This window comes from Gastrolobium bilobum, unplaced genomic scaffold (assembly GCF_033153095.1).
Source record: "Gastrolobium bilobum isolate Gb01-03AN ecotype WA unplaced genomic scaffold, APGP_CSIRO_Gbil_v1 utg7396, whole genome shotgun sequence".
Lineage (NCBI taxonomy): Eukaryota > Viridiplantae > Streptophyta > Magnoliopsida > Fabales > Fabaceae > Gastrolobium > Gastrolobium bilobum.
Window position 1 is genome coordinate 325,976 of NW_026899269.1, and position 13,765 is coordinate 339,740.

At 33.1% G+C, this 13,765-nt stretch overlaps 2 protein-coding genes across 4 annotated transcripts; one reads left to right on the top strand and one right to left on the bottom strand.

Moving 5' to 3' along the window:
- Window positions 1-5,417: 5,417 nt before the first annotated feature.
- On the top strand, window positions 5,418-7,960 carry LOC133289059 (protein FLUORESCENT IN BLUE LIGHT, chloroplastic). The gene is made up of 5 exons (XM_061486925.1): window positions 5,418-5,627; window positions 5,976-6,085; window positions 6,449-6,611; window positions 7,159-7,476; window positions 7,619-7,960. The coding sequence occupies exons 1-5, from the start codon at window positions 5,540-5,542 to the stop codon at window positions 7,819-7,821; spliced, it is 882 nt and encodes a 293-aa protein (XP_061342909.1). The 5' UTR covers window positions 5,418-5,539; the 3' UTR covers window positions 7,822-7,960.
- Window positions 7,961-8,965: 1,005 nt separating this feature from the next.
- On the bottom strand, window positions 8,966-13,759 carry LOC133289030 (oligouridylate-binding protein 1B). 3 transcript variants are annotated; one of them, XM_061486882.1, is made up of 12 exons: window positions 13,534-13,759; window positions 12,697-12,758; window positions 12,240-12,342; window positions 12,053-12,129; window positions 11,917-11,978; window positions 11,721-11,808; window positions 11,447-11,522; window positions 11,325-11,355; window positions 10,864-10,983; window positions 10,508-10,590; window positions 9,983-10,159; window positions 8,966-9,574 (listed from the first exon to the last, which is right to left on the bottom strand). In XM_061486882.1, exons 1-12 carry the CDS (start codon window positions 13,642-13,644, stop codon window positions 9,305-9,307), a joined length of 1,260 nt encoding a protein of 419 aa, XP_061342866.1. In that variant the 5' UTR covers window positions 13,645-13,759; the 3' UTR covers window positions 8,966-9,304. The 3 variants fall into 3 exon arrangements, with proteins under 3 accessions (XP_061342866.1, XP_061342865.1, XP_061342864.1); XM_061486881.1 differs by having other exon boundaries at window positions 10,508-10,593; XM_061486880.1 differs by having other exon boundaries at window positions 10,508-10,593; window positions 11,447-11,558.
- Window positions 13,760-13,765: the final 6 nt, after the last annotated feature.

A 13,765-nucleotide genomic window follows, 5' to 3' on the forward strand; every position in this document is an offset into this window, starting at 1 on the left:
TTCAATTTCAACTCTTGTCAATTTCACGCTTTGGGAGCATATATTATTGGTCTACGAGAAATTAAAATTACTTTTTTATTAAGTCATAAAATTGTAATGTATTGGTCAAATTAATTCTCTTATTAGTTTTCTGGTTTGATTCCTAAACAAAATAACTTGAGCTGAGTGGTAAAAGTTTTTGCGCATGTTATCTTAGCAATTGAAACAATAAAAAATTTCAAAATTTTTAAATTGTATATCTTCACAATAGAAAATATGGACATTTTACAAAGACATTTGGTACATCTTAACATACTAAACTTCTCATTTGTGGATCACATGTTTAACTAAACGAAAAATAACTATTGAAACCCAACGGGGGTGACACGGTTAGCAAGCGAATTATGCCCAACAAATTTGATTGTTGGAGAATGGATTGTTCATTGTTGGATTGAAAAGTCTTTGGTTAGAATCCTAAATGAAACATTTTATCTTCATCTATAAGTGATTTGATGCATTTTTAACACATGGATTTTCATTTAAAACAAGATGAAGGGTGTATAAAATATGTTAATTTTATATTACGCTCAAACCAAATTTTACGTAAGTAAGGTTATTCATGTATAAAATATGTACCTTGTATTTAGTACACTTGTATTTATATTGAAAGGATGATCAGATTTGGGGGATGCCCCTTATTTTTACCAGTAAGTGACAATATTAGGTGTATGCAAAATAATTAAAAAAATTAAATCGAACCGAATCGTCCTTAAAATAATCTACTTTTAAAAATCAATTCATAAATTGAACCGGTTTTTAAAGAATCAGTTCACGAACTGAATCGGTTTTTAGAACTATTTCATGAACCAAACCGATTTTTAGAACCAGTTTAAGAATCGAACCATTTTGAACCGAACTGAACCGTTTCTGAACTGAACTGAACCAAACCAAATTGATTTTTATAACTTTATTTTTTAAATTTTTATTTTTCCTTTTCTTTTCAAAATATGGTCGACTCGAATTGGTTCCGAACCGAACCAAACTGTTTCCAACCGAACTGAACCACTTCCAAAACCAGTTTTGAATCGGACCGAACCATTTAAACTAATTCGATTCGATTTTTCAAAAAATTCAATTCGATTCAATCCATGTACATCCCTAGATGATACAGTAAGATTTCCTTATTGATTCTTTTGTAGGTGACTTGAGATGACTTTTGCATGAGGTGGAAATGTTACAAATCTCACATTGGTTGTATAGGAAACTAATATGGGGTTTAAAAGGCTTTCGGCACTCCCACTCTTTAAGTTAGCTTTTGGGGTGGTGATCTCAAGGTTCGTAACAATTGGTGCTTTCATTGAGAGTTGAGGCCACGGAAAGGGCTACCTATAGACTGGATTAAGGTGCCTTTGGGCACTGAATACTGATAGGTGAGTGATGTCGTCCCAAAGGGGGGGAAAGGGCTACCGTCGGGTCAGTGTTGATAGAATGAAAGCCGCCGTGAACGTCAGCCCTTAAAGGGGTGGCGGGGTGACAATGTTATAAGTCCCACATTGGTTGTATAGGAAACTAATGTGGGGTTTAAAAGGCTTTGGGCACTCACACCCTTTGAACTAGCTTTTGGGTGGTGACCTCAAGGTCTGTAACAATTTTGTTGGACATCTTTGTTGATTTGAGAAACCTTTTAGAAGATGTTTTTCTTTGTGGTGTAAGATTTACAAGTGGGCCTTAATATATTTATTCCATATTAGGGTCGGTTACGAGAATCTTCACTCCACAATAGAAATTAATCTCATTCAAATAAGTGGGAATACTCCCGAAAAAAAGAATTAATCATTGAATAAAAAAAATATAATTACTTGTGTCATTATATTCCAACCATTTTATTTTACAAGTAGCTTGGTTCTTATAAGTGGGGATACTCCCGAAAAAAAGAATTAATCATTGTAAACCACGTACGAGTGAGAAATTCTTCACTAAGCCTCAATTTGTTGTTTATATGATAATATCCTCTACACTGACTTGCATGATACATAGCCAAACATTTCCACCCAAACATTACTAATAATTTCCCACTTTATCTGATATATACAGAGCTTGCAACTAAGATGCAAGGCTGCATCCATCAAATAACTTTTACCCTTGAAGATTGGATTGCAGTATTTTTTTTATTTTTATTTTTTTATAACAAAGGAATTAAAAACAACAACAAAAGAAACTAGTTAACAACTATTATTCTGGGCCAACAGGTGCCTCTATAGTCACTCTGGAATTTAATAGAGCATTTCCTGGGAACTTCATTGAAAATAACGGTCTCCCAACCATGTTTGTATGCTTGAGAAACCAACTAGTCTGCAACAGCATTTTCTTCTCTGTAGGAGTGAGTGATCTTGATCTCCCAATTCTTAGATAGCATCTCCCGTATTTTAGTTACAAAATTAGACAAAGAGTGGATCATTTGACAGCCTTTCTGGATTAGCTCCCGTGCCATCAAAGAATTATTTTCAAGATGAATTTTCCTCTTTTCAAAATTCCAAGACAGCTCCAAGTCAACTAAAATACCTTAAAATTCTGCCTTGACAGAGTTGCCATGACCCAATTTTTTTGAAAATCCTAGTTCCCAATTGCAGTCTTTACTTTAGGCGCTTCATTGAATTAAGTTACAGTTAGGAGTGTGCAAAAAAACTTAGTTCACTTGTCCTGCGCTTTGATTCGACTTAGACCTGACCTATAAATACCTATATTTTTTGAACTGGTTTAAATATTGACCCACTTTTATTTGGGTCGATTTTAGACCTGACTTGTTTTAATATTGACCCTTGGACCCAAAACTTAACCCCTACCCATTATGTGAAAAAAAATCACAATTACATTAAAAGAAAAGTTTTAACGTAAAACAATTCCGTCAAAATTTTTTACATTAAATTTTTGAAGAAAAATATTTTCATCAAAATTTGTGACTAAAAAAATTTCTGTAAAAAAATTGACGGAATATTTTTTTTTGTCCAATTTTTTTACGGAATCTGAATATCGTCAAAATATTTCACAAAAAATTATATTCATCAAAAATTTTGACGAAACACATTTCCATCAAAAAATTTTGACGAAAAAAAAATTCATCAAAATTCTTTACAGATTTCAAATTTCAGCGAAAGTTTTCGACGGAAACATTTTCGTTAAACTTTTTGATAAAAAACAATTTTGTCGAAATTTATAGCGAAACACATTTCTATCGAAAATTTTCGACTAAATATTTTCGTCAAGCATTTTGATAAAAAATATTTCCATCAAAATTTTCAACGGAACACATTTCTGTAAAAAAAATTCGTAAAATTTTTGACAAAAATATTTCTATAAAAAAATTTGACGGAAAAAATATTCTGTCAAAATTCTTAAGAGAATCTAAATTTCGTCGAAAGTTTCGAATGAAACATTTCCCTCAAAATAATTTTCATCGAAAATTTTGACGAAACACATTTCCATAAAAAAAAATTGACGAAAAAGAATATCATCAAAATTCTTTACAGATTTCAAATTTCGGCGAAAGTTTTTGACGGAATTTTTTTGTTAAACTTTTTGACAAAAAAAAAGGTTCGTCGAAATTTTTAGCGAAACACATTTTCTCGAAAATTTTCAACTAAATATTTTCGTCAAGTTTTTTGATAAAAAATATTTCCATCAAACTTTTCAACGGAATACATTTCTGTAAAAAAAATTCGTAAAAATTTTTGACAAAAAAATATTTCGATAACTTTATTTGACGAAAAAAATATTCTGTCAAAATTCTTTAGAAAATCTAAATTTTTTCGAAAGTTGCGAATGAAACATTTCCCTCGAAACAATTTCCGTTGAAACTTTCGTCAGAACACATTCCCATCGAAATTTTGAACGAAAAACATTCCGTTAAAATTTTTGACAGAATTCTTTTTTCGTTTAAAATATTTGATGGAAGAAATCATTTTCGTCTAAACTTTTGACGAAAACTAAATTTCAAAAAATTTATTTTTGTAAAAATTTTCATTAGAGAAAAAATTTCGTCGCTTTTCGACAAAAAATAATTTTGTGACGAAATTTTCGTCTTTTGCAATATAGAAATTTCGACGAAATTTTGTGAGGAAACTAAGTCAAAAACGGGTCAGGTCAGATTTGACCCAGTTCAGAAACCTAGTCAGGTCAGATCCGACCCGGTTCTGAACTAGTTTAACAAAATCCAAACCAAATCAAACTTGACTTGGATCAAATTAAAGCTGGTCGGATCAAAATACCTGACTTATAAAAATCATGTTGGGTCAAGTCGAACAAAAACCTGACCCGACCTGACCCATGCACAACCCTAGTTATAGTGTTAGCTCTTATAGCTGTTCTTTGCTCAAAAAATTTCATTATATCAACACAAGTATCCAAAAACCTTATCATGCCAATTCCAATAGGTAACATGAAAGGACGGAGATTTTAATTTTAATTTTGATGGAACTGTGATTTCATCTTTTTGACTCTATAGTCAATTAAAATCATAACAAAAGTTTAAATTTATGAAAATTATAAGCATGAATTCCTTTTACATTTCAGTTGAGGATGTAAATTACGTTTATTTTTTTCTCACTAAATTCGATATCTTTTTTTTGTTTAATTTGTGCGCATTGGTATACTTTTATTAATGAAATATTTTTCTTTTATTATCACTATAAATAAATAATATTGAAAAAACAATGCAGTTTTTTAAAATGTATGCATCTTGATTCTAAAGGTGAGTTATTATAAAATGATAATTTATTCATTTTAACTACAAAATAATAGATGTACTATAATATAAATTTTTTATATTATTATTTAATTTGATTATTATAGAATTTAATATTAAAATCAAATTTATTGAATTTGACCCCAAAAAAAGCAACAAATTTTAAGGGAGAAGAATATACTTACCACAAAAAAAAATTATCACATTTACAACCAATCTAATCTCCGTTGATTTCCGTCAATCGAACGGTTATAATTTATTGGATCGCATTTATTAGTTATTTATTAATTTTAATAAATTTAATAAATTATAACCGTTAGATTAACGAAAATCAACGGAAATTAAGTTGGTTGTAAATGTGATAAACTTTGTTGGTGGTAAGTATATCCTGTTCCAATTTTAAATACTTCGGATGTACCTATATTATAATAAAAAAGAAAAAAAATAGGAGTTAAATAAAAATATAAATTAAAAGCTGGATTCAAATGAAAAAAGATTTTTCACATTTAAAAACAAATTATCCATTTGAATACTAAATTTTCCATTTTACCTTAAAAAAACAAAAACAAAAACAAAGAAAAATGAACTGTTTATGTTTATGTCAAATTTGATTGAGTGACAAAACCAAAAAGAATTAAAAAGTAAAAGAAATCCAGAGAGAGACATAGTAAGTCGAAATCCAACAGCAGCACACAAGTGAGGACAGAGGGATATCTGTGTAATCCTAAGCTTTATCCTCTTAGCTCAGCAAAACAAGCTACAACAACCTCTGCACAGAGAGAGAGATAGAGAGATAGAGAGAGAGAGAGAGAGAGAGCAATGGCGGTGATGTTCCGTTGCTCATGCTTCCTCTCACGTCCTCACTTCCCACATCCTCAATTCTATGCCAACAAACCCCACCTCCACGGTCAGTTCTATTTCTCTCTTGGGCCTTCAAATGGAATTCAAAAATCTTAACTTTTTCATCATCATGTTTCAGATTTTTGGAAACCTTTTTTTTTTTTTTTTGGGTTTACTTGTATTTTTGCTGCTAGGAAATCTTTGATTAATTTGAATTTCCTGCTTTTAAATGATGATGAGGGAAAGGAAAAGTTTTCTTAAAAAAAAAAATGATTTTAGAATTTAGATCACCAGCCAAGAACTGTATCTATATTTCAAACAACCTTATGGAAAGTGAAAGCTACTAATGAAAATGTATGGTGCAAATTATAAAACATGGATACTCACATGGAATTCAACTTCTTGAATTGTTCAGGAAAATTAGCTTGTCTTTCTTTAAAAGTGGACAAGTTTGTGCCTCTCTTTAAAGATACGTTTGATGGGTCTTTCAAAGTTCCAAATATGCTGCACTGCTCAAAGTGTAAGGTATGATGGTGAGTTACGGCATTCCTGCCGCTATATGCCCTTTGATTTTGTATCATGATTTATGTGCTTGTATGTTTTCACTACAAATGTGTTACTAAAGTTCTAAAAGAATATATGTTGTGAAATATGGAAGTTTAATAATACATTGTCTAAAATCCTGCTTTGGAATTTGTCAACTGTGGATACTGTTTAGTATTCTAAATTCCTCTTTTATTCACTTCTTTACATTGGGACATTGCTTTACTGTCTCTATTTTGTTACTGCATTCTGTTGATTTTCAGTTGCTATTCTCCTTGCAAATCATTGGTTTAGCATCTTTCTCTTTTACTTCTTTCTTCTGATTGAAATTGTTTATCTTGCCAGGAAGACACACCCCAAAGGTTCCCTTCACTAATATTTCTTGCAAGCAATATTTTGATGTTCTCTACGCCTTGTAGAGCTTTGGCTGAAACATGTGAGGCTGATAACTCTCTTTTCAATATGCCTTTGCTGCTAGCAGTGGCCCTCATTGGAGCCACTGTAGGAGGTAAGGTGGTATGAGATTTCTTATACAGTATGAGATCCCTCATTAGTTCATGAATGTTTCTAAACCCAAGGACTTTGAAAGTAGAACTTAATTTCGTTGCAATATATATTTATGGAATTGATGTTTGTTTGTTGAATTAGTTCCTGTGCTATAATATTATAAAGGACTAGCATATTACTTAGATATATTTTGTCTGCAACTTGAAATCTTAAAATACATGAGGGTAGTTTAAAAGTTACGAGATTTAGATATGTGAAGCATGAATTCCTCTTGAAAGCCAAACGTCTTTTACTTGTTATCTTCCTTAAAGAAGAAGAAGAAAAAAAGTGACAGAAATACAAGTCGTTAGAAATTTTAGAGAAAATAAAAAAAGTGGAAAATAAAATAAAATAAAGGTTTTTGTCCTTGAATATCTGATTTCTGTATATCACAAGTAACAATAACTTGTGATTCTACTAAAGTGTGGTAGATGTAGATGCATTTCGTATGTACTTTTATAGGTAAGAGATATACTGTCCTTTTTTTGAATTCATTGATCGTATGACAGGGTTGCTTGCTCGGCAAAGGAGAGGAGAATTACAGCGAGTGAATGAGCAATTACTCCAGATCAACGCAGCTTTAAGGAAGCAAGCCAAAATCGAGTCCTATGCCCCTAGCTTGAGTTATGCTCCCATTGGTGGTAGGATACTTGATGAAGTTATTGTTGACCCAAAGAAGCAGGAGCTGATTTCTAAGTTGAAAAATGGAAAAAACTTTCTAAGGAATCAACAGCCAGATAAAGCATTCACAGAGTTTAAGGTTGCACTTGAGCTTGCCCAGAATCTGAAGGATCCTATTGAGGAGAAAAAAGCTGCTAGAGGTTTAGGTTTGTTATCTTGACTATATAGATTATTCATGTGTGTTTTCTGAGATGCTCCCACATAGTAACATTGGCTTCTTTTTTTTGTGTGTGAAGAATTTTACAAGGAGTTCCATTAATACAATTTATATGATATATATTAATATAGGAGCCTCACTGCAAAGACAGGGAAAGTACCGAGATGCTATTAAATACCATTCCATGGTTTTGGCCATCTCTGAAAGAGAAGGAGAGGATTCTGGTAACACTGAAGCTTTTGGGGCAATTGCTGACTGTTACACTGAACTTGGAGACCTTGAGAAAGCAGGGCAATTCTATGACAATTATATTGCAAGGCTGGAAAAGGATTAGTCTTCACATGTTTAACATTTTCTTAATAAAAGTAACAAGTGTAGTAGAACTACTTAAAGAGTTTCCTTATGACTTGTCACCATCTGTTACATGCGGATTTTTTGTTTTTGTTTTCTTATTCATTTTCTCCGAGTTCAGAATTTATTTATATTAAGCTGTTATTGTGATTGTAAAGTTGATATTACACCTTTTTAAGCTAGAGTTTAAATTTAAAAATAATTCTATCTTCAATATTTTATTTGCACAAAGGGGCATTACTAATTTTAAGAGTAAATAATTGACCCTCGAAAGATGTGACGAATTTCCCGTTAGTTTTTGTGTGATTTTATTCTCATCACTGTCTCCAAATGATATATGTGAAATTGGTTAGCTCATTGAATCCCTCTCTTTGTTAACTAAAATTTCTTAAAATGAAGCATACAATAGAGATCAATCAACATCTTTCTTTTTTCTTTATCATGCTTCAACTCTTGTTTGCAAAGAAATGAAATGAACAATTTTTTATTTTTTTTTATTTTGTGACTGATTCTGTTTCTTTCGTATATCCTGGTATAGCGTAAATCTTGGTCGAATGTCGTTAATGTTATTTTAATGATGGACTTGGTCTTTGATTTTTCCTAGTAAATCTCTTATTAGGGTAGTGAGTTTTTATTTTTATTTTTCTGAATTAACATACTCATAATTTGATGATTCTACAACTTTCATGTAAATGTACTGTCTTCCTCAGGCAATTCTCTCTCTCCCTCTCACTTTCCCTGTTTTTCTATACTCTTTTAATTAATTGGAAAGTTAGTAGGGCAATGTAAAACCCGCGAGGCAGCAATATTAAAATTATACGTCAAATTGATTTTCACCTATATTCTCTGAAAATCTTGAAAATCAATGTAGTTTGTTATCCGCGTTTATGAATTCGGAAAAAGAAAGATCTGGGAATGGTATTTTAGCCTGAGTGAATATGTGGCGTTAGTCAGGAGATTCTTTTGCGACTATTCATTTCTATAACTAAACTTTTCCGGGTAATTCAACGTCAGAAGTCAAGGGAAATTTCACATGGGAAGGGTCACGCTATCTCACAAGCACCATTACGCATACATCACCAGCTTCCTACTGATTTGTGCATTAAAATATTAATAAATATGTAACAGCCCTCTTGAGTCTTGAAGACAGGATTGATACTGATGATAACCATTGTATAGTAACAACACAAACACCCAAATGGGCGAGAAGGAAGAAATATGTCTGGACAGCCCCCTTATACACTCGTCGCTACTAACTAGAAAACCCCATACATGATACAAACCCATACAAATGTTTGATCATATTATCTAATATGGTAAGGGTAAACTACCTCACCACCATTAAGTAGAAAGAAAGAAAAAAAAGAAAAAAAGAAAAAGAAAAGGAAAGAGCTCTCTAGAGTATAACTCAAATCAATGAGCACAAGGCAGGATATATAGATAGGAGAACCGCATTATATTATATTTTACCGGTAGTACATCATTTGCTGTGCAGCTGCAACATTCTGGAAGCCACCATCATATATTGCCTGGCTTGCTCCAATTGCTGCCTGTTTAAGAGGATGTTGGCCTTGGGGATGCATCAAGGCATGGACACCACCCATCTTGCTCATTGCTAGCTGTCGCTCATAGGCCAAAAGATCATTCGCAGAGAGGCCTGGCAGAGAAGCAGCAGCAGGTGGGGGAAGAGGATTTGATGCAGTTCCAGGTGGAGTGGGCTTGCTCCCCCAGGAGCACTATATTTAACATAATAATTACGGTTAGAACTAAAGTGCAACAAATAGCCATATAAAAGCAAGATAAAATTTTATAACTAAAAGAAATGAATAGGACTAGACATAAGGAGACTATAGTGCTCCTATTGAATTTTTTAACATATACGCAACTCTTCTACTATTGAATTTGAACTGGTTAGAGAATAAACCAAGAAAATAAAATTTGCTTCTAACTTCCAAATACCCAATGACACAATACATAGATTCCAAATCCAAGTCCCTTATTTACAAAAAAAAATTACTTGTGGTCAGAATAGAATCAAGTTTAACATGGGCGTACCAACCTAACTTTAATTACTGCACCATGATTCACAACATAGATAAAATTACATAGCAACTAGCAGCACCAACAAAAGGTGAAAACCACACCTTAATTTGTTTGCCACAGAGAATAGACTGGGCATTCCCCATCTGAATAGCCAGAGCAGCTTCAGCATGAGTACTGTACCTAACAAAACCAAACCCTTTATCACGCTGGACACGAACCTCCTCCATCACACCAGCCCCAAGAGTATAGAAATGGCGATGGAGATCAATCTGTGTTACCTGCAGAATCACCAAAAATCATGGTGATTAAAATGAAAACAACAATATCTGCAGAATTCAAACATACAGCACACAAGTAACATACTGTATTTTTTTAAATCAACAGAAAAATTTTGGAAGCTAAAATGTTCTTACATGTCTAAGCTGATGTCCAAAAAAGAGAGATAGAAAGAACAAAATAAGCCAAAAGAAGTAAAGTTTCAGCAGTACAAATATTGTTTGAGAACTTAAAATATTCTTTCTGCAACATCATAATAAGCTCAAATACTATATAACAGAATGGTGGTTGATGAACAACTTTAGTTCCTAATCCAAAAATTGAAAAACGTCAATAAAGAAATTTCTTACCTCCGAAGCAAGGTTACCAACATAAACAGTAGTATATTGGGGATTGTTTTCAGGAGCATCACTGTTAGATGTCTCTTTTCCGTCTTCTGCACAAGCAGGATAAAACATGATAGTTAATTGCATTCCTAGTATTCCATCAGTTAACTAGGAAGACAGAATACTTCATGAACACAATAAGTTTTACAAGTCCAATCATCTAAAAAATCTTTCCTGTGTCAAGGGTAAAAAGATTGCAACAAAATATAAGAAAGCACCCAGACCCACCCTTAAATCAAGGATTATAGAAGCTAAAATGAAAACATTTAAACTCAACCATCTTCATCATTGTTTCGGGAACTACAGTATAATTTACTCACCAGATGAGCCGTTTGTTAGTTCCACCACACTTTTGGTGTCTGAGTTTTGCTTCTCCTCATTGCCAGCAGCACCTTTTGTTGCCCAGTTGCATCGTATTTGTCTGCTTCCAAGCCACTTACCTGAAATACATAGGCAGGGCATCATTATGCCTTGATCATACAGGAAATACAGGTAGACAGTAAAGAACATGAGCCTTCTAGAATCAATTAAATAGTGCATACACCAAAAGTGATAGTTCTGAAAAATCTATAGGACGATTTTCCATCTTGAGTTTTAAAATAACAAAAACGTAGAAAGACAAAATCAATTCATACAAAAGAACCTAACTGCACAATTCCTTTGAGTTGAGACATTAAAATTGTTCCAAGTGATATTAAATTATGAAAAATTATTGAAGTTTTATCCAAACTTAAAGTGGCTCAAATCTAAATGGTTGCTAAGCCAATGACAAACTTCTTACCAGTCAAATCATTTATAGCACTTTGAGCATCCTACAAAAAATTCAAGATAAATACAAGTCAAAAAAATCATAAAGAGCCTTCTTACACCAAAAAAAAAAAGATTTTAATACAAAAAATGCACCTGTTGATTACGGAATGAAACAAATCCAAATCCCCTTGAACGCCCAGTCTTCTGATCCCACATAACCCTTGCATCTCTATAACCACGAGAAAGATAAAATTGGTGAGCAATACTATGTCACCAACAAGATTTTATTGCATGCAATGTACAATTAACTCATGAGTTATTACAAACATTCGCTTTTTTTTCCTTTGAATAAATAGAGATTGGTCCAACTTCAAATACAGAAAATAGATGGATGTTAAATAAGAAATCATAAGAGAATGAAGCTTACGAACAACTGGGGTAGACAGAAAAGCATGCAAACAGTGTAGCATCAGTAACCTCAGGACTGAGATCACCGACAAATATGTTGAAATGACCTGCAAATTGAAAGAAACATGTGTTATATAGGATCTTAGCCAAACGTTCCCAAAGGGTCCAAGAGTGAGTTCAAACAAAAATATCTGTAAATTTAACTCAGAACCAACCTGATGTATCCTCTCTCTGACCACTAGCATATGCCCAGTTAACTTTGATCGGCTGCCCAAATCTGCAAAGCATTAAATTAAAATTAGAGCGCAAATCCAAACCAATCAAACACAAATGTAAAGAGAAGGCACTTACAGATGCCTTCCATTAAGAGATAATATGGCAAGAGCAGCAGATCTTCGATCAAAGTAATGAATGAATCCATAGGATGACTGCATAAAGAGGCACAAGATGTCAAATATAAAGCTCCACTTTTAGCTAGTACTTTAAATCAATAAATTAGACAAAGTTAGACAGAGACATAACTACATTAAAAATATACCTTCTCCTTTCTAATAAGTTTACAACCTTCAACCGGGCCAGTACCTGCAAAAACTTCTTGCAAAAGCGGCTCAGTTACCTGTGTGTGGATGTTCCCCACATACCTGCATTTTCTCAAAGATAAAGAAGCTACAATTTTAAAAAAAGAAGAGAAGAAACAAAAAAAAATTAGGGTACAAGTAATTAATTTTAGTCACAACCAAGAAGTAACATGTAGGTAATGTTTTAGTAAATTAGAATTGGTTTTAAAACATGTAAAAAAATATACTTAATTAAAATACAAAGATTAGTAACTCAAATGCCTTATAATACCAGTCTTTATTCGAAAGGGAGTAAATAAAAGATAAAATTGAAGTAACAGCACCTAAGCTTGTTTGCATCACAATCATAAAACAAGCAGAAAAATGGGATATAATAGAAAAGTAAAAGGTAAAAAAAATGTCTAGACAAACACTCACACACTGCGGCAAGTACTTGGATCAAAACCAGGAGGCAGATTTCCACTTGGAATTGGTTCAATCTGCAAAATGAAGATGTGAAAAAGAAAAGAAAGGAAAAGGGGGCAAATGATGATAGAAAATTTGTATTGTATCTACCAATACAGTGGTATGAAAAAACAATACGGAGGTGAATGGGGAGGAAAAAAGCATATAACCCAACCGATACCAAACAAAAAATGCATACAAGAGTTCATTGTTAAGCCTAGCAGAAGTACATGTGAATGAAGTCAGTACATCTAACACTTTCAGAATACATAGCAAAATACAAACTAAACTAAATCAGTAAGAAAAACAGAAAATCCTCTAAGACTTAAACGTATTTATCACTACATCAAACACACCTGACAATAACTCCTAAATGAAGTCGACCAATGAATTCTTCTAGTTAAACCATCCAAATTCCTTTCCCAATCAAAACTCCAAGAAAACGGTACTGTTGATGAAATTGCAAACTTATTCACCTAAAATCTCTTTCACCACTTACACATCAAAGAAGAAATGGTGACACAAAAGGAGGAAATGAAGCAACATTCCTAATATATTTTCCTAGTTTTGATTATGCCACTTCAAAATGGAAAAACGATCTTCCGAAACCCTAATTTCCCACCAGAAATGAAAAAAACCAACCACACACCCAGCTCACGAAAAGAAAACAAAAATCCGCAACAAACCCTAGGAGCTCCACTCAATCCCGCGTAAGCAAAAGGCAAGACTCGAAGATCGACACCAAGAAAGGAAGAGAAAATACAAGAAGAACGGAAATGGAGAAAGAGAGAGAAATGAGTGAGGCCCAACCTGAGGAGGAGCTAAGAGACCCGGGTGGTAGAGAGATTGTTGTTGGAGAAGAGCTTGTTGCATCAGAGCTTGCTGCTGCTGCTGCTGCTGCTTCAACCTGTGATTCTGCATTTTCCTCTCTCTCTTTTTTTCCTTTCTGAGTGAATTTTCCGGGAAAATGGGTTTTTGGTGGAGATTAGGGTTCAAAGGGTCCCAAAACAATGACCCCCTCAAAGCAGAGCCCTGAAAAAAT

Coding starts and splice junctions, on each gene's coding strand:
- LOC133289030 (XM_061486880.1), bottom strand. CDS start 13,644: ATGCAGAATCACAGGTTGAAGCAGCAGCAGCAGCAGCAGCAAGCTCTG. Junction 11,809..11,916: donor TCAGAGAGAGGATACATCAG/GTTGGTTCTGAG, acceptor TTCAATTTGCAG/GTCATTTCAACATATTTGTC. Junction 10,160..10,507: donor TTGGTAACCTTGCTTCGGAG/GTAAGAAATTTC, acceptor GTGATTCTGCAG/GTAACACAGATTGATCTCCA.
- LOC133289059 (XM_061486925.1), top strand. CDS start 5,540: ATGGCGGTGATGTTCCGTTGCTCATGCTTCCTCTCACGTCCTCACTTC. Junction 5,628..5,975: donor CAACAAACCCCACCTCCACG/GTCAGTTCTATT, acceptor TGAATTGTTCAG/GAAAATTAGCTTGTCTTTCT. Junction 7,477..7,618: donor AAAAGCTGCTAGAGGTTTAG/GTTTGTTATCTT, acceptor ATATTAATATAG/GAGCCTCACTGCAAAGACAG.